Here is a 23,836-nt window from a genome sequence, read left to right on the forward strand (position 1 = left end):
ATGAAACAGAGCCTGCATGCTGTGCTTATAAAAATCGAAACCAACTGAGGAGAACCACTTCCTTGCAGCTTTGACAACAGCGTCCGAGTCTTGAAAATTTTCGCCACGTAGTCCACCTTCCAGATGCCCAAAGAGTTATGTCTTAAAGGCGCTAAACCGTGACTGTACGGTGGATGTGGTAAGACAGTCCAGCAGAATTTTGCAATCAGTTGCGTGGTCGTAAAACTGGTGTGGAGCTTTGCATTATCATGTTGCAGGTGGAATTTGGTCTTATTCCCTGGCTTTATCATGTCTTTTAGCGTGCTGGATTTACAGTTTCTCCAGGCTCCAGGAGGCCGGTGTGGCCGTGCGGTTCTAAGCGCGTCAGTTTGGAACCGCGTGACCGCTACGGTCGCAGGTTCGAATCCTGCCTCGGGCATGGATGTGTGTGATGTCCTTAGGTTAGTTAGGTTTAAGTAGTTCTAAGTTCTAGGGGACTGATGATCTCAGTAGTTAAGTCCCATAGTGCTCAGAGCCATTTGAACCAGGCTCCAGGACATCCAAAAGAGCCACACCTTGTCTAACCCAGAAGACTGTGCACATCACTTTGCCTGCACACGTTTGTGTCTTGAATTTCTTCGTTGACTGAGAATTCACATGTTGCCATTCCATGGACTTTGGATTCCGGCTTGTAGTGGTGACACCACGTCTCATTTCCACTGTCGATGCTATCCAGAAAGTTGTCACCTTCAGCTTCATATTGGTCCAGCAGGTCACGACAAATTTCCAGTCGATGAGTTTTTTGTTCTTCTGTAAGCATTCGCGGAACCCATCTCCCACAGACTTTGCGATAACCAGGATGTTCCAATATTATTTTCAAGGAATTACAGCCGATATTTAGCTTTGCACACAGTTCTTTTGTCTTTATCATCCATTAGCGTGGATGAGTTGATCAAGACGCTCTTCATTACGACGGATGACAGCTGTACAGGGTCGACGAGGCCCTGGCTTGTCATGCACACCCTTTTCACCACCTCTAAAGTGCCGTACCCATCGCCTCATATTGCTCACGTGTATTGTATCGTCTCCGTATACCTTTGGCAAGCGTTGATGAATTTCTATCTGCGCAATTCCTTCAGCACTGAGAAATTCAACCACACATCGCCGTTTTATACGCGCGTCCATATCAGACTCCGTTTGGAAGATTCCTATGCGGCGCCAGCTACCGTAGAACGACGGAACCACCTGCAAATGAAAGAGAAAGGTTCAAGCATTAGCACTACACCAACGACATCTGGCGTTGATATCCAAAGTAGCCACAAAAAATAGGAGGCATTACTTTCGGAACGACCCTCGTACATCATTATGTGTATGGATATTGCAGATTAAAAGAATTTTAGCTCGAAGAAAAATTGTGCAATAAATATATGCGAATATGGGAAGATTGATGTGTATCAGACAATATAATTATTTCCCATTTGATTTGTGTGCGTGGCATCAGTCATAAGGACAGAAAAAAATAAAAAAACTTCTCCAAAATTACTTGCAATTTCAAAATAGCAGTACGGATGTACTTTCCAGATTACTTCTCATTTCAGACAGAAGTGGTCGGAGCACGGTAGTTTACATAGAAAAGTTAACGATTCAGACCCCACGACCGGTAAGAGGGTGCAGAGCTCGAGTCTGAAAGCACTTGGCCAAATACAGATCTAAAGTCCTATTCGGCCAGCATCGTCATGTCCGAAGCTTTTCCTCATTCTGCCCAACAGAGCTTCTGGTCCGCTTCTAAGCACTCCGATGTCGACAGGACGTTCAATTCTACCAACTTGTACAAGCATTTTCGGTGTGTTTTCCTCTTCTTTTACTTTCACTCTCTCAAGACAGAGCTGAAGACAAATAGGATCACAGTCCGATGAAACTTCGTTGTGAGTTGGTTAAAAGTTTGGAGAAAATCCCGAATCCTACAGTTGATTAGAAAGGGTGACAAATCTTTTTAGCTGATGCACAAATCCAGAACTAGATTCAATTTAATCTCGAAATTTTACAATAACTTAAATGATGCTGTCTTAAACAGCATGCACTTTTTTGCTGTTATAACTGAATTTCCAGTTTACGGATCAAAAGTGCATATTCAGTTGTTAAAAATTAGTTACAAATACTGATTATCAGGTAGAAGCTAAGCAGTGTTTTCGTTATTTATGCCCTGAGGAGTATGTCAGGTAACAATATGAGTTATATGGTTGGTTTTTTCCCATTTATAGATTTTCTCCCAGCTTCAGTACTCAAGATTCGTATTTGGTATTCGGCTTAAGCCCTCCTATCAGTGGACCCCGCTGCTGCTCATTTACCAAAATTACAAAATTGAGGCTGACTGCAGCCATTTTACATCATTTAATGTTTCGATAAACTTATACAGAACCGTTATTTAAGGTATTATCTTCTTCGTTAAGACAAGTATTGATGTTTGTCGTATCTCACAGGTAGAGAACCACTTTATCCTATTAACGTAACCAGAACTGTTTCGATATATTTTAGACGGAACGTCATTATTTCGTGCTATAGTGAAAATTGGTCCAGGAAACTATGAAAATCGGAGTAGGCGTAAAGATAAGCGTGTAACGGTGCATCAAAAACGGGAATGAAGACCGCCTCTTAACCCAGCCCTCTTACGGCTTGAAGTCGTAAGTCAGTGTGCTAATACATTACGTGACCAAAAGTATCCGGACACCCCCAAAATCATACTTTTTCATATTAGGTGCATTGTGCTGCCACCTACTGTCGTGTACTCCATATCAGCGACCTCAGTAGTCATTAGACATTGTGAGAGAGCAGAATGGGGCGTTCCACGGAATTCACGGACTTCGAAAGTGGTCTAGTGATTGGGTGTCACTTGTGTCATACGTCTGTACGCGAAATTTCCACACTCCCAAGCATACCTAGGTCCACTGTTTCCGATGTGATAGTGAAGTGGAAACGTGAAGGGACACGTACAGCACGAAAGCCTACAGGCCGACCTCATCTGTTGACTGACAGAGACAGCTGACATTTGAAGCCCTCCTATCAGTGGACCCCGCTGCTGCTCATTTACCAAAATTACGAACCTGACGCTGACTGTAGCCATTTTATATCATTTATTTGTTTCTATAAACTTCTACAGAACCGTTATTTAAGGTACTATCTTCTTCGTTAAGAAGATAGGCAGATATCTATCCAGACCATCACACAGGAATTCCAGACTGCACCAGGATCCACTGCAAATACTATGACAGTTAGGCGGGGGGTGAGAAAACTTGGATTTTATGGTCGAGCAGCTGCTCATAAGCCACACATCACGCCGGTAAATGTCAAACGACGCTTTGCTTGGTGTGAGAAGCGTAAGCACTGGACGATTGAACAGTGGAAAAACGTTGTGAGGAGCGACGAATCACGGTACACAATGTGGAGATCCGATGGCAGGGTGTCGGTATGGCGAATGGCCGGTGAACGTCATCTGTCATCGTGTGGTAGTGCCAACAGTAAAATTCGGAGGCGGTGGTGTTATGGTAGGGTCGCGTGTTTCATGAAGGGGGCTTGCACCCTTTGTTGTTTTGGGTGATACTATCACAGTACAGGCCTACATTGATGTTTTAAGATCCTTCTTGTTTCCCATTGTCGAAGAGCAATTCGGGGATGGCGATTGCATCATTCAGCACGATAGGGCACCTGTTCATAATGCACGGCCTGTAGCGGAGTGGTCACACAACAATAACATCCCTATGACCTGAATCCTATAGAAAACCTTTGGGATGTTTTGGAACTCCGACTTCATGCCAGGTCTCACCGACGGATATCTATACCTCTCTTCAGTGCAGCACTCCGTGAAGAATGGGCTGCCATTCCGCAAGAAACCTTCCAGCACCTGATTGCGAGAGTGGAAGCTGTCATCAAGGCTAAGGGTGGGCCAACACCGTACTGAATTCCAGCATTACCGATGGAGGGCGGTACGAACTCGTAAGTCATTTTCTGCCGGGTGTCCGGATACTTTAGAATTCATAGTGTAACAATGCTCCATGTTACGTCCTCATCGGAGATTCTTTCGTATCGTGTTGCGATCCTCTCAGTTACTGACATACAGTCTGAAGGACAGTGAAATCTGTCATGAAAACCTGCAGCTGAAGCGCATCGTATATGCATGGTCCCGTTTTGTTTCTCTTCAGCTGTCGGTTCCGTGTATACAGCAACGTTGTTTGCATAGACTCATTTCTACAAACAAGCTTTGTTTGCATAATGCACCCAGTCAAGCATTTTCACCGCAGGCAACTAGCCGAAGGTGAGTTTCTAGGCAGTCCCTGCAGTTATATTGTTTCCGCTTCAAGAATAACAGAAGCCAGTATTTTCAGACAAAAGAGCAAAAGCGAGGTAAGTTGTCAGCATGTAGCACCGATGAATAGCTTTCAAACTATCTAGCAACAGGAATAATACATGATTTAATGCTGACCTTTGGTGAATGTCGGTATTTCCATGAAATCATCCATGAAACAAATATTCTCACATTCAGAAATTCACAAACAAGTTAAAAAAATAGGCCTTTTTCTGTCCGTCGATAGCTATTTTTACTTCATAATTACCGGTTTCGGGCAACTTCGCTCATCTTGAGATCAATTCTCGTACTTACTGAGTAATCTGTCGTAACAGAGTAACATGTCCTAACGAAACAATCACTTCCCTGTTTTATACATATATGACATTGAAGTGATTGCTCCACTAGAACAGGTTACTCTGTAATTACGAGGTGTGATATGAAGATTATTGACATCGCCCGAAAACGGTAATTTTGACACAAAAATAGCGATAAAGAAGCCTATTTTGAATAAATGGGGACTGCGGATTATTCCCTGTCATAAGTATATCCGGTTCTGAGAAACAAGATTAATGAAATCTCGAGCATAAGCTGCAGGAAACCACCATCCATACGTTATCAAGTTTCATGTCACTGTCTAATCACGTCTTTCTCATTGAAGTTCAGGAACAGCTATCATTTCGTGGCGATTAAAAAACTGGTAACTATCCATCGGAAAAAGAATTATAGTGCAGATGTACAAAATGTGACTGCTTTGTGTCAAAACTTTCTGATCCAAAACATCATACAGCCCACTTTCAAACCCTACTCTCCGTTCTATAGTCCCTCTTATCCGAAGAGTTCTCTTTAAAACTATTCGACGTGAGACCTTCAAGCTAGTCTACACTTTGTGTACCGAGTAACTAGCTTTTGTCTCACCAATAGAATTTTCTTTTGGTACTTTCTCTGCTGTCGTGATTACAGTATTGTAATTGGTGCTGCCTCCTGGTGGGAACTCGTGCCACTTTTATTTAGTTCATAATGTCCTAAGGAGCGACTGCTGACAACGCTTAGCCGAGATCATAAACTTCTGTAAAAGCTTTATCTTTGCTTCTGCAACCGTTGCTTAATATTACCGATGAAGGAAGGAAGCTCCTCTGAATGGGAACCGACCGAACACATTTTGCACGGGAGAGGTTTCGAGAGTCTCCTGCGGCCTCGGTAACAGCAGTTACCATGGTTGAAACTCATAAGAGTGATCGATGAAAAGCTCTTGGGTTTAAAATCTGGTGGCAGTGGTGATGTGTCGAGATATTGCGAAAGTCAAAATATTTATACTAGCGATGGGCCCCCTACCACCTGGCTGCGAGCAGCTGGGTGCTGTCCAACCGGTGGGCAAGGGGGGGGGGGGGGGATGTTGCAGTGGTCGGGATTGGGGTGCGCCGTTCGCATCTCTCTCTGGGCTTTCCTGATTAGTCTTTCGTGCTGTACGGTTCTGGACATGCTCTCGTCTTATTGCCGCTAACGCGTGGTTCCTTGCCGCACTCCGTTCGTATCTATCGTCCCAACTGACAAGATTCTCGTGAATCCTTATTTCAATGGATTCCTTTGTAATAGCCGGTTGCTATCCCTGCTTTCTCTTTGTATCCCAGTCGTACATGCCTGATTTAGGTTGTTCATCGTTCCACTATATTGCTGCTCACATTTGTCAGGTTCAGTGACTCGATCCGAATATGGACTGGTTGGGTTCAAGAGGACCAAAGTTAACACCCTACAGGACTGCAACAGTCCCACGTGACTAGCGCCCGAGGGGCCATACATACATGTAAACTTTAGCATTTCAACACAACTGGGAATAACACCAGGTGCATTCTGTGTGTGAGGTTAGATTAAGCTGCGTGTTTCTCATTCAGAAATATTATTTGGATGTTGATTGTGTGTGAGAAGATGGTGCGATGTCTCGTGTAAGAAAGAGAAACGTCTTAATAGCACTTGTCGAGATTCGACAGCGGCCGGGTCGTGGCTCTCTGGACTGTGGTATAATATTTCTGATTTTTAAAAAATAATTATAATTTTTTAATCACGCCTGCTGGTGGCAAACCTTTTGAAATGGTGAAATGGTGCATAGAAAATTTTTACTTGCTTAAAGATGAATTTGCATTCGGCCATACAGCATCAGACTCCCACTTAGGTCTTACTATGCCAATGTTCAGTATGCCCAAGCTCAGAGACAGAAAGGTACTACCAAATTAAAGTATGTGTTTGATGAAACGACGCGAGATGTGATGAAACGAGTTGAAATACAGATTTCCACAAGAAACCTCCCGGGTTGCCAATACAGTTACTCGAAGTTTTGTACAAAAAATCAATGCGTTTCTACACGGGCTCCTTTCGTAAACCGTAAAATGTCTAGATGATACTCTGTCTCAACAGATATGTGCACAAACATGTCTGAGGTAATTATTGTATTCACTATTCTTCTGCAGAGATCATCAAGACACGTACAGGCCAAGCTCAAACATTATCACTCAAAAGTATTTTGTACTTGAAGTAGTAGCTTGGTAAGCATGTATGTCTATACGCGGAATCAAAACGAAAGGGTGGTTCAGACAGAAGACAGCTTGACCTCGCTGCGGGTTACATATATTGATTGCTGAGCGCAGGTAAGCATGGACTTAAACCGTAAACAGTGTTTCCAAGTGTGTTTTGTATTTTTATTTATTTATTGTTCCGTGGGACCAAATTAAGGAGAAGTCTCCATGGTCATGGAACGAGTCAACACATGAAATTGTAACACGATATTAGAAACAGATAAAATGAAATATAAAAAAAAACATGTTCAGGTGACAAGTCGTAAGTTTAAATGAAGAAAATCAACAACGTAACACTGGAATTTGCTTAATTTTTTAGCTCTTCCAGGAGCTCCTCGACAGAATAGAAGGAGTGAGCCATGAGGAAACTCTTCAGTTTAGACTTAAAAGAGTTTGGGCTACTGCTAAGATTTTTGAGTTCTTGTGGTAGCTTATTGAAAATGGATGCAGCAGAATACTGCACTCCTTTCTGCACAAGAGTCAAGGAAGTGCATTCTACATGCAGATTTGATTTCTGCCTAGTATTAACTGAGTGAAAGCTGCTAACTCTTGGGAATAGGCTAATATTGCTAACAACAAACGACATTAAAGAAAATATATACTGTGAGGGCAATGTCAGAATTCCCAGACTATTGAATAGGGGTCGACAAGAGGTTCTCGAACTTGCACCACATATAGCTCGAACAGCCCGTTTTTGAGCCAAAAATACCCATTTTGAATCAGAAGAATTACCCCAAAAAATAATACCATGCGAAATAAGCGTATGAAAATATGCGAAGTAGACTACTTTTCGTGTTGAAGTGTCACTTATTTCAGATACTGTTCTAATGGTAAATAAAGCAGCATTTAGCTTCTGAACAAGATCCTGGGCATGGGCTTTCCACAACAGCTTACTATCTATCCGAACGCCTAGGAACTTGAACTGTTCCGTCTCGCTTATAATATGCCTATTCTGTCTGATTAAAATATCGGTTCTTGTTGAATTGTGAGTTAGAAACTGTAAAAACTGAGTCTTACTGTGATTTAGCATCAAATTATTTTCCACAAGCCACGAACTTATTTCATGAACTACATTATTTGTTACTGTTTCAATATCACACACAAGAATGGGAAGACTGCAAAAAATCTAATTGCATAAAGGAAATTTAACTACAGTATTTCTATTTACCTGCAGCAATGCCTAAAACTAAAGAATATTCAATAGATTGCAGACAAGTTGTCTTAACAGCACTGAGTCATAGCCAAACTCAGTGCTTCGTTGCGAATATGTTTGTCATCTCACAACAGCTTGTGAGTGTCTGGACCCGGCTTCAGAAAGAGCACGGGGCGATAGAGAACAATGCACCAAGTTGTCGGCTCCGAAAAACCACCCAAAAAGAACTTAGGATCATCCTAAGGCAATCGATGATTGATCCCAAAAAATCAGGCTGGGCAGTTCGTGATGATCTACAGGTAAAACACTGGATGAAGGTCTGGGATTCGACAATTAACCATCGCTTAGCAGCTGTTTATCTGAATGGCAGGGGACTTTTCTCGAAAACCTAAGGTAAGTGCGAAAAATCAGAAGGATAGACTGCAGTTTGCTACGAAGTACGTGACGTGGACCTCTAAGGCTGCTCAAAAATTCTACGGAGATCTTTTCAGGCGGGATACAGCATGTTCGACGGCCGAAGAACAGGAGGAATGACAGAAAGTACCAAGTACCCATCATGAAGCAATGGAGGTGGAAGTGGGGCTGTTTCTCACGAAGTTTCTCGCAGGGGAGTGTCATAGGACCGTTGCTATTCACAATATACATAAATGACCTGGTGGGTGACATCGGAAGTTCACTGAGGCTTTTTGCAGCTAATGCTGTGGTGTATCGAGAGGTTGTAACAATGGAAAATTGTACTGAAATGCAGGAGGATCTGCAGCGAATTGACGCATGGTGCAGGGAATGGCAACTGAATCTCAATGTAGACAAGTGTAATGTGCTGCGAATACATAGAAAGATAGATCCCTTATCATTTAGCTACAAAATAGCAGGTCAGCAACTGGAAGCAGTTAATTCCACAAATTATCTGGGAGTACGCATTAGGAGCGATTTAAAATGGAATGATCATTTGAAGTTGATCGTCGGTAAAGCAGATGCCAGACTGAGATTAATTGGAAGAATCCTAAGGAAATGCAGCCCGAAAACAAAGGAAGTAGGTTACAGTACGCTTGTTCGTCCACTGCTTGAATACTGCTCAGCAGTGTGAGATCCGTACCAGATAGGGTTGATAGAAGAGATAGAGAAGATCCAACGGAGAGCAGCGCGCTTCGTTAGAGGATCATTTAGTAATCGCGAAAGCGTTACGGAGATGATAGATAAACTCCAGTGGAAGACTCTGCAGGAGAGACGCTCAGTAGCTCGGTACGGGCTTTTGTTAAAGTTTCGAGAACATACCTTCACCGAAGAGTCAAGCAGTATATTGCTCCCTCCTTCGTTTATCTCGCGAAGAGACCATGAGGATAAAATCAGAGAGATTAGAGCCCACACAGAGGCATACCGACAATCCTTTTTTCCACGAACAATACGAGACTGGAATAGAAGGGAGAACCGATAGAGGTACTCAAGGTACCCTCCGCCACACACCGTCAAGTGGCTTTCGGAGTATGGATGTAGATGTAGATGTAGATGTGAAGTGGTGCAGGTCCTCTCGTCGAAATTCGTAGGGTAATGGATAGTCTGAAATAGGGTGAAATATTAATAGACAATATGATACCTTACGGAAGACGAAATACGCCTCGTAATTGGCAATTCCAGCATGACAACGATTCGAAGCGGATTCATGGCCCTGTGAATACAGTTCTGAAACAGCACAAAGTAGAAGTATTCGAATGGCCAAGCCAAAGTCCAGACTTAAAACACCATAGAACATCTTTGGGGTGAGCTAGATTGAAGCGTTAGCCAACAAAACTGAACCAACAAGAAGGCTTTCTAGAAAGACTTGTGTGAGCAATGGAAGAAGGTTCTCTAGGCTTGAGTGACAAAATACCATTCAGGTGTGCTGCAGTAGTACACTCAAGAGGCTATGCAACCAAGAATTAAGCCAAGAACATCATGGGTAAACACTTCATTACTGCTTTTCTTCTGTTTAGTTTTAACAAAATACTTTTGAGAGTATGTAACTTGTTTATTTGTGTTTTATTATTGATGCAAAGATTTTAATTATGTAACATCTGTAAGAAAATAAACTAGATATTGTAAAGATTTGGTAATTACTGTACAAGTAGAGCAAAAACAAAAAAAAATCTAAAACTTGTTAAACTCTAATTTTATCACCTAAAGAATAAAGTTTTGTCATTTGAACATACATTACATTGCTCACACGCCGAAGGTGTAATAGACGAACATTATTGTATGCAGACATAAAAATTAAACTTTAATCATATTTTAGTAACAAAAGAAAAATGTTTTGTTAAATCTTGTTACTCTACATATACGAGGGTGAGTCAAATGAAAACCTTAAATATTTTTAAATATTATTTATTGTGCACAAGTGGTACGAAGCTGTATCACTTTTCAACATAATCTCCCCCACGCTCAATGCAAGTCCTCCAGCGCTTACAAAGCGCATAAATTTATTTAGAAAAAAATTCTTTTGGTAATCCGCGCAACCACTCATGCACCGCGTGGCATACCTCTTCATCAGAACGGAACTTTTTTCCTCCCACAGCGTCTTTGAGTGGTCCAAACATATGGAAATCACTTGGGGCAAGGTCTGGTGACTATGGTGGATGAGGAAGACACTCAAAATGCAGGTCTCTGAGTGTTGCAACTGTTGTACGGGCAGTGTGGGCCCTTGCATAGTCATGGTGGAAAAGTACACCTGCTGACAGCAATCCACGTCGCTTTGATTTGATTGCAGGCCGCAGATGATTTTTTAGGAGATCTGTGTGTGATTCACTTGCGACAGTGGTCCCTCAAGGCATGCAATGCTCCAAAATGACGCGTTTTTCGTCCCAAAAGAGACTCAGCATAACCTTCCCTGCTGATGGTTCTGTTCGAAACTTCTTTGGTTTTGGTGATGAGGAATGGCACCATTCCTTACTCGCTTTCTTCGTTTCCGGTTGGTGGAAGTGAACCCAGGTTTCGTCCCCAGTAACGATTCTTGTAAGGAAGCCATCACGTTCTCCTTCAAAGTGCCGAAGAATTTCTTCACAAGTATCGACACGTCGTTGTATCATTTCAGGAGTCAGCTGCCGTGGCACCCATCTTGCAGACACTTTGTGAAACTGGAGCACATCATGCACAGTGTGGTGTGCTGACCCATGACTAATCTGTAAACATGCTGCAATGTCATTCAGTGTCACTCGGCGGTTTTCCTTCACTATGGCTCCAACTGCTGCAATGTTCTGTGGAGTTACAACTCGTTGTGCCTGACCTGGACGAGCAGCATCTTCCACAAAAATCACACCATTTGCGTACTTCCTACTCCATTCGTAGAATTGCGGCTGTGACAAACATGCATCACCGTACTGAACCTTCATTCGTCGATGAATTTCAATATGTTTCACACATTCCCTACACAAAAACCGAATAACAGAACGCTGTTCTTCCCTGGTGCAAGTCGCAAGTGGGGCGGCCATCCTTATACTGATTCTGCGACGCTATGTGTGCATCTGCACCACACTGCCACCTACAAGCCATTCTGCGCGCTGTTTGTAGCACGCTTACCAACTTACAGGATAACGGCGCGAAATTTCGATTTGTTATTACAAATCTAAGGTTTTGATTTGATTCACCCTCGTATAAACTGAAGTCCCCTGCTCGCTTGATTTTGGGTGTCCAGGCTAGTCTGAAGAATTACAGCAAAGATTTTGATACAATTTAGAATTTTCAGGACCAGAATACTTTCTAGTATCGATAACAAGCAAAAATCGTTGAGATTCTCTGCACCCAGGATGGATTAACTGATTATGTATGTACAGAAACCTCAGTGCGCGAGTCCTACTCGCACTTGACAATTTTCTAAATATATTTGGATACCAGAAAAGTTTCATGTGGATGTCCTGTACTTTCACGGTAGTCAAATGCACCAGGCCTAATGTTGGTAAAAACACTCTCTTAATTAAAATGGACAGTGTCTTGAAAGGAGGATATAAGATGAACATCAACAAAAGCAAAATGAGGATAATGGAATGTAGTCGAATTAAGTCGGGTGATGCTGAGAGAATAAGATTAGGAAATGAGACACTTGAAGTAGTAAAGGAGTTTTGCTACGTGGGGAGCAAAATAACTGATGATGGTCGAAGTAGAGAGGATATAAAATGTAGACTGGCAATGGCAAGGAAAGCGCTTCTGAAGAAGAGAAATGTGTTAACATCGAGTATAGATTTAAGTGCCAGGAAGTCGTTTCTGAAAGTATTTGTATGGTGTATAGCCATGTATGGAAGTGAAACATGGACGATAAATAGTTTGGACCAGAAGAGAATAGAAGCTTTCGAAATGTGTTGCTACAGAAGAATGCTGAAGATTAGATGGGTAGATCACATAACTAATGAGGAGGTATTGAATAAAATTGGGGAGGAGTTTGTGGCACAACTTGACAAGAAGAAGGGACCGGTTGGTAGGACATGTTCTGAGACATCAAAGGATCTCAAATTTAGTGCTGGAGAGCAGCGTGGAGGGTAAAAATCGTAGAGGGAGACCAAGAGATGAATACACTAAGCAGATTCAGAAGGATGTAGGTTGCAGTAGGTACTGGGAGATGAAGAAGCTTGCACAGGTTAGAGTAGCATGGAGAGCTGCATCAAACCAGTCTCAGGACTGAAGACCTCAACAACAACAACAATTAAAATCTGGACTGAGCGATTCACCGCTACGCTACCTCGTCCACGATCCCCCACCTCCCTCTACTTTCTGGCCGCAAACTGTTAGGCGATGTTTCTTCGTCGCATCTGGCGGCTGGCAGGTAGGCGCGGGTCGTCTGCCTCCTCAGGTCAGCGATTAGCATCACAAAGCACCGGCCTCGGCCCTGCCCCGGCATCGATGGCCGCTCATTTACAAGTCAGCGCCAGCGCCGGCGCCGCGTCCGTCTCCCCGGCACCAATTATTCCGCGCTCGCCGAGTGACGTAATCAAAGGCGAGCCCGCCGGCTCAATTTGCGGATCCCGCGGCGCGGCCCGCTGACGTTGTCAAATGGCCGGCATTGTGACGGAGAGTGGCGGGCCATCTCGTCGTCGGCGACTGTGGCGGGCGCACTCCGCGCCGCCTTTGTGGTCGCTTTCTCCTGCCGTTCCGTCTTGCCGGCTGCTCCCTGCCCGACAGCCGCCAGATGGACTGCCGTACTCCGGCGACAGATGGCTGCGCCCCGCGCCGCCGATCACAATAGCGCCCACAGTCCCGCACCGAACCGGACGACTGTGCACTACTGAATGTATCTTTTGTGACGCGAATTACGGGACTCAATAAGTGCCGTGTAGTCTTTAGCGCTGAGCGGTGAGAAAAACGGAAGGAAAGAGTGAGCGTTTGTGGATTTAAGGCGCTCAAGTGCGAGGTTATTAGCGCCCTGAAAAGGAAGGCAGATTAGGGCTTGGCGTCCTGTAGAGGACAACGTCATTAGCGACGGCGCACTGAGGATATCGTAGTATTTTCATTATATATGAGGGCAGTCAAATGAGACAGATGGAAAAAAGAGGCCAAGTGCGAGGAGACTCGCGCAGTGGAAATTTAATTACGTATATAGATTACTTATCCATTCTGGAATTCCAAGATGTTGACGATTTCTTGCCTATTATCGACATTGATATTGGCAAGATATAGGTTCCCAGGGATTCCAAGACTGGCGATAACGTTTTAATTTCAAGTTTGAAGTCTAATAACAAGTGATAAAAGAAATTTTTTTTGTGTTCTATTATTACAAACACGTGAGGCAATACTGACCTTACGACTTATCTTAGAAGAAACATTAAGGAAAGGCAAACCTACGTTCCTAGCATTTGTAGACTTAGAGAAAGCTTTTGACAATGTTGAGTGGAATACTTTCTTTCAAATTCTAAAGGTGGCAGGGGTAAAATACAGGGAGCGAAAGGCTATTTACAATTTGTACAGAAAGCAGATGGCAGTTATAAGAGTCGAGGGGCATGAAAGGGAAGCAGTGGTTGGGAAAGGAGTGAGACAGGGTTGTAGCCTCTCCCCGATGTTGTTCAATCTGTATATTGAGCAAGCAGTAAAGGAAACAAAAGAAAAATTCGGAGTAGGTATTAAAATCCATGGAGAAGAAATAAAAACTTTGAGGTTCGCCAATGACATTGTAATTCTGTCAGAGACAGCAAAGAACTTGGAAGAGCAGTTGAACGGAATGGACAGTGTCTTGAAAGGAAGATATAACATGAACATCAACAAAAGCAAAACGAGGACAGTGGAATGTAGTCGAATTAAGTCGGGTGATGCTGAGGGAATTTGATTAGGAAATGAGACACTTAAAGTAGTAAAGGAGTTTTGCTATTTGGGGAGCAAAATAACTGACGATGGTCGAAGTAGAGAGGATATAAAATGTAGACTGGCAATGGCAAGGAAAGCGTTTCTGAAGAAGAGAAATTTGTGAACATCGAGTATAGATTTAAGTGTGAGGAAGTCGTTTCTAAAAGTATTTGTATGGAGTGTAGCCATGTATGGAAGTGAAACATGGACGATAAATAGTTTGGACAAGAAGAGAATAGAAGCTTTCGAAATGTGGTACTACAGAAGAATGCTGAAGATTAGATGGGTAGATCACATAACTAATGAGGAGGTATTGAATAGAATTGGGGAGAAGAGAAGTTTGTGGCACAACTTGACACAAAGAAGGGATCGGTTGGTAGGGCATGTTCTGAGGCATCAAGGGATCACCAATTTAGTATTGGAGGGCAGCGTGGAGGGTAAAAATCGTAGAGGGAGACCAAGAGATGAATACACTAAGCAGATTCAGAAGGATGTAGGTTGCAGTAGCTACTGGAAGATGAAGCTTGCACAGGATAGAGTAGCATGGAGAGCTGCATCAAACCAGTCTCAGGACTGAAGACCACCACAACAACAACAATTACAAATTAACAATTTTCGGATTTTTTCCTTTACTTCTGCTGTGAAAATCGTGCCATATTTCATGATTCCAGGTCAACGGAAAGTACCCTGTGGTTTCCATGAGTGAGTTTCCCAGTACCAAAATGTGTAACATAAATCGCCGTATCATGTGACTACAATGACTTACAAGCTTCAAATGTTTACACCGCCAAGAGACCATAGTCCTTAATATCTGACATAAATATGAACTTGGTACGTCTATTCGCTCCTGAGAAAAGGCTACTTAACAGTTGGACAGACAGACAGACAGAGGACGGACTGCAAAGCGATATAATAAAACTGTTTATTGTTTCAAAAGTAATCGCTATTAACTTTTAATACATTTATTCTACTGTGAGACAAGACGGTCTGTGTGTCTAAGGAAAAATGTTTGGAGTTACCCACGGAACCAAGTTTGTACGCGGGCGTGCATCTCTTCGTGCGTAGCAAATCGACGGAGATGAATATATTTCTTCAGGGCTGCGAAAATATGGAAATCGCGTGAGGAGAGATATGGACTGTATGAAAAATGTGTTAGGGCTTCTAAGCGAAACTTCTGTAGGGTAGGCGAAACAACAGGTACGCCCTCTCCGGGAAAGCCATGCTGACCATTTTCACAAGCTCCGACACTGTCACGAATAAAACAGTGACCCCTATATACAATAAGTTTCCTTTAATTTACGTCTATGGTCACAAACGTTTTGTCAACAGATTACCAGTTTCGGTTTATAATGGCCATCAACAGATACGTTTTATAAAAACTAAGTCCTAATGTACTCCACCCATAATGGCATCGTCAAATGTTAAATGCAGAATCAGCACCAGCATCGTCAAATAGTGTCAGGACTGACAACATGACTCGTGCATATATATATATATATATATATATATATATATATATATATATATATATATATGACGATGCTGGTGCTGATTTTGCATTTAACATTTGACGATGCCACTATGGCTGCAGTACATTAGGACTTTGTTTTTATAAAACGGATCTGATGGTGGTCATTATAGACCGAAACCAGTAATCTGTTAACAAAAAGTTTGCGACCATAGACATAAATTAAAGGAAACTTTCTGACCATTTTCTTTGACTCACGGGCTTTCCGAAACGCGAACGCACAGCGGTTGACACTTTGCAGAACTAGAAGCGCATCATCAAGTCCAGATGCCCAGGAATATTAATGGACGGCATCATTCTGCTGCGGGATAATCCCAACCCACATTGTCAACCTTATTGCGAATACGCTTCAGAAGTTTCGATAGTAAGCCTACAGTCCGTATCTCTCCCCATGCTCTTCCATATTTTTGAAGCTATGAAGGAAAACGGTCGCCTCCGTCGATTTGCTTCGAACGAAGATGTGCACGCCTGTATATACAGACACTTTTCCATGGACACGTTGACTGTCTTGTCTAACAATGGAACGTATTAACGTCTATGTCGATTACTTTTGAAATATTAAACATTTTCTTACCTTTCTATCATCTGTATAGTTTTAATTTGAGTGCCCCTTATATTACACCCTCAGACCACAGAAATGGTAAATAATAAATCAACTAACTTCTATACACAAGTATATGTACAAGAATAAATTACATAATAACTCTTAAATTGAAGAGGCCTAAGCTGTGTAATTACATCTGCGCTCTCGTTGTTCAAACTGAAGACTGTGGTTAGCTGCTTAATAATATAAAATAGTGTAGCGTAGTTCTTACGAGCTCCATAGGAAAGAACTTGATGTGGATGGTTGACCATTGCCGTATCTGGGTTCTTAAAGCATCTAATTAGTTGCTTTTGGAATGAGGTGAAGATTTCACTTCCCCATTTATAGCATGGGACAACGATAACAAACTTTCTTAATGAAGATAACTTAATTCTATGGTTTTTGAGTTGTTGAATCGTAATGTGATACAAAATACTGTATTATCCAACGTGTTAAAAAAGATGCCCTTTTAGCAAATTTAATTACACACAGGGCAATTCAAAATAAATAAATTGATACAAACGGCTATAACTTTTTAAAACGCAGCAATACATCGATAAAAATTGTCGAGACTGTCAAAGTAAGTTCAGTTTCTTAAGTGCTTTATAGGTTTTCTGTTTCACACTCCTTGCTCACTCGCACATCTTTGCGATAATCCATTTCACACCATACGTTCTGGAACATACTTGGAATCGCCGATGCCAGAACATTAGAAATGCGCATTTTGAGCTCTGGAGTTTTTTTGTGGCAAAGAAGTCACATATGTAAGGTCTTTCATATAACCCTATTAAAAGAAATCCAAGGGCGGGATGGTGATCTGGAGATCTACGTGGCCAAGATCAGAACCCAGGATCATCATTTTCCAAAGTCTGCTTCGAGTCTTCCAACGGTTTTCAGGATAATGATTAAAACTATACTAACCTCCGTGCCCGCAACAATCTAAACGTTGCACTTTTTCGTACATTATCTGTAATTCTCAGATGTATCGCCACGCATTAAAAAGGTATAGTCGTTCGTAATGATTTATTAATTCGGACGGCCCTCTCTGCGTGTTCCGTCTTCTTATTCTTCGGTATGTATAACTTGAGACATGTATCCACTGGAAGTTCTCCACTTTTCTTGCCTGAATGCTTGCACAGAATCGATTGTGAAGGGTGTCATAAAGCCGTTGTATCCTCTCCTACGGCAAGCTGACCCACATCTGTTGCAACTGCTACTTGTAATCCCGGATGCTGGCCTCAGGGCGGAGTTCTTCGACTGGTCCAACACATGTGCTATCAGGGACAGACCTAGGGATCTTGGTGGCCACACGAAGAGTACATCAGCATTACGTAGACAGTTCTTAGAGAGATGTGCCGCTCCTGACAGACGTTGTCGCCTCGCGGTCTGAGGCCACGGTTCACGGCCCTCCCTCCCCCACCCCCCGTCGTCGGAGGTTCGAGTCCACCCTCAGGGCCGGCCGGAATGGCTACAGTCTGGAACCGCGTGACTGCTACGGTCGCAGGTTCGAATCCTGCCTCGGGCATGGATGTGTGTGGTGTCCTAAGGTTAGTTAGGTTTAAGTAGTTCTAAGTTCTAGGGGACTGATGACCTCAGAAGTTGAGTCCCATAGTGCTCAGAGCCATTTGAACCATCCACCCTCAGGCATCGGTGCGTGTGTTGTCCTTAGCGTTAGTTTAAGTTGGATTAAGTAGTGTGTAAGCCTAGGCACCGATGACCTATGACCTCAGCAGTTTAATACCAAAGGAACTTACCACAAATTTCCAATTTTACTGACGCTGTCTTGTTGAAATGTGGTTCCAGTATACTGTCATTTGAGAGTTAATGTAATAATGAGGATGCAGAGTGTCTGTGAAGTAACGTTGTGCCGTCAGAGTTCCCTCAGTTACTACCAGCCTTGACATGAACTCATACCCCTAGATTTCCACTCCTTGACGCTAGGATTAACACCGCTGTGCCTCTCCAAAAAAAAAAAAAAAAAAAAAAAAAACCACTGGAAGAATGTTGTCTCCCGCAAGAGCGCCAGTATACTCGCCGACGGTGGGCATCCAGGGCAGTGCAGAACAGCGATTCATCCCTGAACACAATGCGACGCTATTCATTCGCAGTCCATGCTTACCGGTCACCACACCACCTCAAACACTGCCATTTATGTCGCGGTATGAACGGCAGCTTACGCAAGGGATGGTAATTTATTAGTCCAGCTGCTGCTGGGCTCTGATCAATGGTGCGGGCGACATGGGATGTTGCAAGGAGTCCATTTCTGTTCTCGAATGGCAGGCGCATATGTACAGAGGTTACGATGTTCTCAGTGCCCTCACCTTTGAGGCGGTCAGACGTGAGCGAATTGACGATGAATGTGACCGCCCTCACGTTCCACTGCAGTCCAACATGGGGCCACTACCACGTCCTTTTGCCGCACAAATTCGGATATTGCACGATTCGACCAGCTGGCCAAATGGAGACTCACACCGAGCTTCCTTTGAGACTCTGTAAGGTGCTGACAGTGCTGTCTAACACGGGTGCACGGCACTTCTTCATCTTTCGCGGTGATCATTCATTATCTGATACTGTTCACGCCAGTTGTATACCGTACCAGGTGCCTGGTAACAACGCTAAGCACAAACAATACTAATATCTTGTGGTGGCCGTACCACGTGCCACAGAGAATTTCAGTGCCAAATCATTTACATACCCGCTGATGGTGTGTGCGTTTACGAAACTACACTGGCTTCCGACCATGTCTTCTGAACGCTTCACTTTTCTGTGAGGCGATCTATTTTTACTGTTCCCACGCTTCACCGGCATACAATACTACACCACTCATAAAACACTGGGCGAATATCTTTTAATTTCAAGTAATAATATGAAGTTGAAATTTAGGTAGCAGTGTTTTCACTGATTAGTATACTTTTGTATCTATAATGACGAACCCCTTTGTCACGTCTTCTATTCTCGTAAGACCTTCGTAGATCGGAGAAACAATCCATTACCACCTCTACAAATTAAGGTTGTCGTAATGAAGCAGTTTGTGAAAGCGGAGAGCTACGGCCGCAGGTTCGAATTCTGCCTCGGGCATGTATGTGTTATGTCCTTCGGTTAGTTAGGTTTAAGTAGTTCTAAGTTCTAGAGGACAGGTGACCTCAGATGTTAAGTCCCATAGTGCTCAGAGCCGTTTTTTTGAAGGCGGAGAATATTTGAAGAAACCCTGCCAGTTTTCTGCGCTATCAGAAGCGAATTTATAAGAAGTCGTGTTTGTTGGACCTGACAGTCGGAAAGACACATCGAATCCAAAATGACTAAAAACTGAAAGGAGTCTTGGGTATATTGAAGCGTGTTTTTATTAAGTTCTTAGGGAATAAAAAACGGAAGTAAATAGAAGATTTAAATTTCCGGCGACGACGATACGGAATTTGCCTTTAACGATTCAGGAATATTACGGAAAACCTAAGTCTGAATGGCCGGACATGGATTTGCACTGCTGCTCCGCCAAATGCGAGTCTGGAGGGCTAACCACTGCGCCACGTCGCTCGACCTTATGACACAAAAAAAAAAAAAAAAATTCACATTATAACATACTGGAAAAGTGCAGAAAGTTGGGCTGTTCGATGAGCCTCAATATTCAATTTTTGAAGAGTCACCTTTATTTCGTGAAGTTAGTGAGGTGTAAGGTAAGTCGTGGGACTTCGCCGTGACGTACAACAGACAATTCATCTTGCTAAGTTTCTGGCTCACAGCTTCAACCAGAACTTTCTCCTGTCCAGTCTCGTTACTGGTCCACAGCGTACGATGGCACAGTGACGTCTGGTGTACCTGTTTCAGGGCGGAGCTGAACTACTCGCCCAACAGCACCGAGTCGACGCTGAAACTGCGCGACTTGCGGGTGGCGGACGAGGCCGTCTACAAGTGCGAGATCACCTACATCGAGGTGCGCGAGGGCTGCGCCGTCGTCCAGTTCATCAACCTCACCGCCCTCAGTGAGTACCTTTTTGTGTATGTATGTATGTATGTTTGTGTGCAAGGCGAGTCAATGTACTATCTTGCATTAAGGTTGGACTTTTGTGATGTCTGGGTTATCAATGCTTTGTTCAGACTTAAGCTGGGTGAGCGCTAGCCCATGGCTCTAGCGAAGTTGTTCGTTTTCGTTGGAGCCAGTTATTTGAGGGGGGGGGGGGGGGGTGGCTCGATGATTGCATGAGGGACTCGCACTCGGTGCACCGTTGTGGAGCGACAGTCAGTATATTCCAGGTGCCGGGTAGTGGGCCTGAGTTCATTAATTCTGTGGAGGAGTTCCTGCGTTGCACATGTGATGTAATCACACATGCGTGGGACGTTCAGTTCGGCGTGAAGGTCGGTAATCCGGGCCCATCTTCAAGCACCTAAGATGCATCTGCTTTGAATGACTTGTAGGGGCCGAAGATTGGACGGGCTGGTAGTTCCCCACGTGGAGCAGACATAAAGAAGTGCAGGTAAAACTGTCGCTTCGTTCGAACGTTCATCTGGCAGTTGCTCAACAGTGTGTACAGTTGGTGTGGGAGGTATAACAATTGAATTCTCTTGTTGTGGATAATAATGTCGTGTGACTAGGGCCTCCCGTCGGGTAGACCGTTCGCCGGGTGCAAGTCTTTCGATTTGACGCCACTTCGGCGAATAGCGCGTCGATGGGGATGAGATGATGATGATGATGATGATTAGGACAACACAACACCCAGTCTCTGAGCGGAGAAAATCTCCGACCCAGCCGGGAATCGAACCCGGGCCCTTAGGATTGGCATTATGTCGCGCTGACCATTCAGCTACCGGGGGCAGACCTTGTTGTGGATGTGACGTTTAGGAAGGAGCTAGCTATCCAGGATCGCCCCTAAGCAATATACTTCGTTCATTCATGCAACTCCTTGACGGTGGAGAGTATGCCTGTACGGAAAGTTGGGACGTTTGTGAGTGAATAGGACAACTTTAGTTTTGTCAGTGTTGAGACAAATGTTCCGTCAGTGTAAGTTATTGCAATCTTCCCACTGCTGCAGTAATTCGCCGGCTACCAGTGAGTAAGGCTGTGTCGTCCGCAAATTGAGCTAGTGACGACCTGTGGCAGTAGGTGTAAGTCGTTAACATAAACGATGAAAAGAGTTGGGGATAGGACCGCGCCCCATGGAAGACCTTCCTCTAGGCATTTAACGCTGGATCGTTGCCCATCGATGAGAACTATTATCTGCCGGTGTTGGGGAAAACTGACAATTATACGCAGACAATAGTCAGGCAAGGTTGCACATGTTGCAGTTCGGCCAAGAGCTTATCAGTCCACATAGGGTCATAAGCTTTTTCTGTATCTAAAAATATGGCCGCTGTGTAATTGGAAATATTCGTATTATAGGCGACGTCAGTGAGTACCTACCTATGTCATATTATCACTCTACAGAACCACACGGCTGCTTCCATATTTCTGCTCCAATAGCACTTACCTGTTCCTGTCAACGTGAGAAATCTTAGAGGCTTCGAATTTACGTAAGACAATAATAAAGGGTTTTTCCGTTGTAACAAATCGTAAAGTGGTTCGAGGTTTACAATTTTTTATATTAGACTCAGGTATCTTAGTTCCATACCAGTTCCACCCCGCTTCTCTAAAGAAATGAACTACCATGTGTAAAAGGGCTTCAAACGTCAAATTACTTTACAAATGCGTTAACGTGTTAAATATTTGACGTTAAGCAAGTGAAACCCTTGTAGTTGAAGACACAAAACCCTAATTAAGTTGGTTTTATTAGTTGCACGTTATTCACGCATATATAAAGAGTTTACAAAACTAATAGTTTGTTATGTACAATCGCAATTATAATAAGAGCCATGTTTATTTTATGTACAGGATGTAACAGATTTAAGTGGAGATATTTTTATATGTGGTACCTTAATATGTGGGTACGTACATCAGTGTGTTGGTTGTTTTTCCTCTCCGTGTAGCGATTTCTCCACAAACACAGGATCTACCCACAAACACATCACATAATTTACTACCTGATGTATTCTGCACATTCGTAACTGTACCACTAAGAGGCATACGCCTGTCAGTATAGACTGCCCATTTTTCGTCCAAGCATCCACACGTCAATACCTGAGCTGCTGGCCAGGTAAAAATAAGCATTACTGCAAATGACGTAAATAGTGATGTAATGTCGGTCAGTACACCGTCCTCAGTCACCAATAGGAACGTCTGCACTTATAACTATTACAGCTCGTATAATTGAAGTGCAATTATGATGGCACTCATGTTTAGTTATTTACTTCATTAATCGTAGGACATATATGGAGAGTCATATGAGAACTACCTACCAAGACATAATTTTTAATTCTATTAACATCGATACAATCTTTATTGAGAACTATTTACATTTCTAAACTCTGTGTGGTATAATGATATAATTTTTCACGTACCTTAAATAGTATATGGGAGTAGTCTTCGCAAAATGGGTAGCAAATACAGGTGTCAGTAAAGTAATAGTAAATTAAAACGTCATTTTTGAGTCTAAAGTTTTACCGAATGAACAAAGCTATAAACCTTTGATTAATTTCTGGCACTGTGAGCGATTAAAGTTTAGGCGGAAAGGAAAATGTTTATTGTTCCTCCTTCGCCTAACTCAAAAAAATATGTTACTGGTCTTCATTATGACTGAAGGAGACCGTGAATCCTTATCAGAATCGATTTCTTGCTAAGTAATGTCCAAATAGCTAAATAAAGGCAGCCATTTTTGCACGAGATCATATCCTTAAAAAGCCATACAGTACAGGACATATTTGTACACAGTGATTCTCGAATGACTTTAAATCTGTAGCCCAGTAGGTGTCAGTAACAGTTTGTTTCCGTCAGATGTGAGCGCTCACAAGGCACATCCCTTGGCTTCAACAGGAATTTGTATTTAAACATTTGTACACAAACGCATCTCACACTCCTAACGACGCCTGTGTTGCTCTTGGTTTGTTCACAACAACGGTACCAGTCCTTGAGGATGGGGGCGGGGATAATACGCCAGTATATCACTTACCTCAACTAGCAGTTGACGTGTTTAGTACACGTGTGTCAGTATTGTCGTACATATGCAGAAACCGTTATGATTGGAACCACTTAAATGTTGTGGCATCCATGTTATCCAACGGTAGACGGTGTAGGGCAGGATGATTACACATTAGTAAAGCTTTTGGTGGTTCTAATTATTCAGAAACATGAGTGTTAGTTTCATCGCTCAACTGAAGTTACATTGGATAGGATAGTGGATAAAGAAAGCGGCTATATAAAACGATAACGCGATTAATAGTGCTAAAGATTAGAGTGCTAGTGGTAGTGACGGAAAGAGTAGTCGTCAAAAAGAAACTAACAGTTCTGGTAACTATGAACCTT

At 43.0% G+C, this 23,836-nt stretch overlaps 1 protein-coding gene across 1 annotated transcript in view; it reads left to right on the plus strand.

Moving 5' to 3' along the window:
- The window catches only part of LOC124798758 (hemicentin-1), a 1,218,631-nt gene that overhangs the window by 243,886 nt on the left and 950,909 nt on the right, over window positions 1–23,836 (plus strand). The window contains exon 5 of the mRNA XM_047262286.1: window positions 20,272–20,426. Coding sequence (XP_047118242.1) covers window positions 20,272–20,426 — 155 coding nt within the window. The remainder of the gene's footprint in view (window positions 1–20,271; window positions 20,427–23,836) is intronic.

Source organism: Schistocerca piceifrons, chromosome 5 (genome assembly GCF_021461385.2).
Source record: "Schistocerca piceifrons isolate TAMUIC-IGC-003096 chromosome 5, iqSchPice1.1, whole genome shotgun sequence".
Classification (NCBI taxonomy): domain Eukaryota; kingdom Metazoa; phylum Arthropoda; class Insecta; order Orthoptera; family Acrididae; genus Schistocerca; species Schistocerca piceifrons.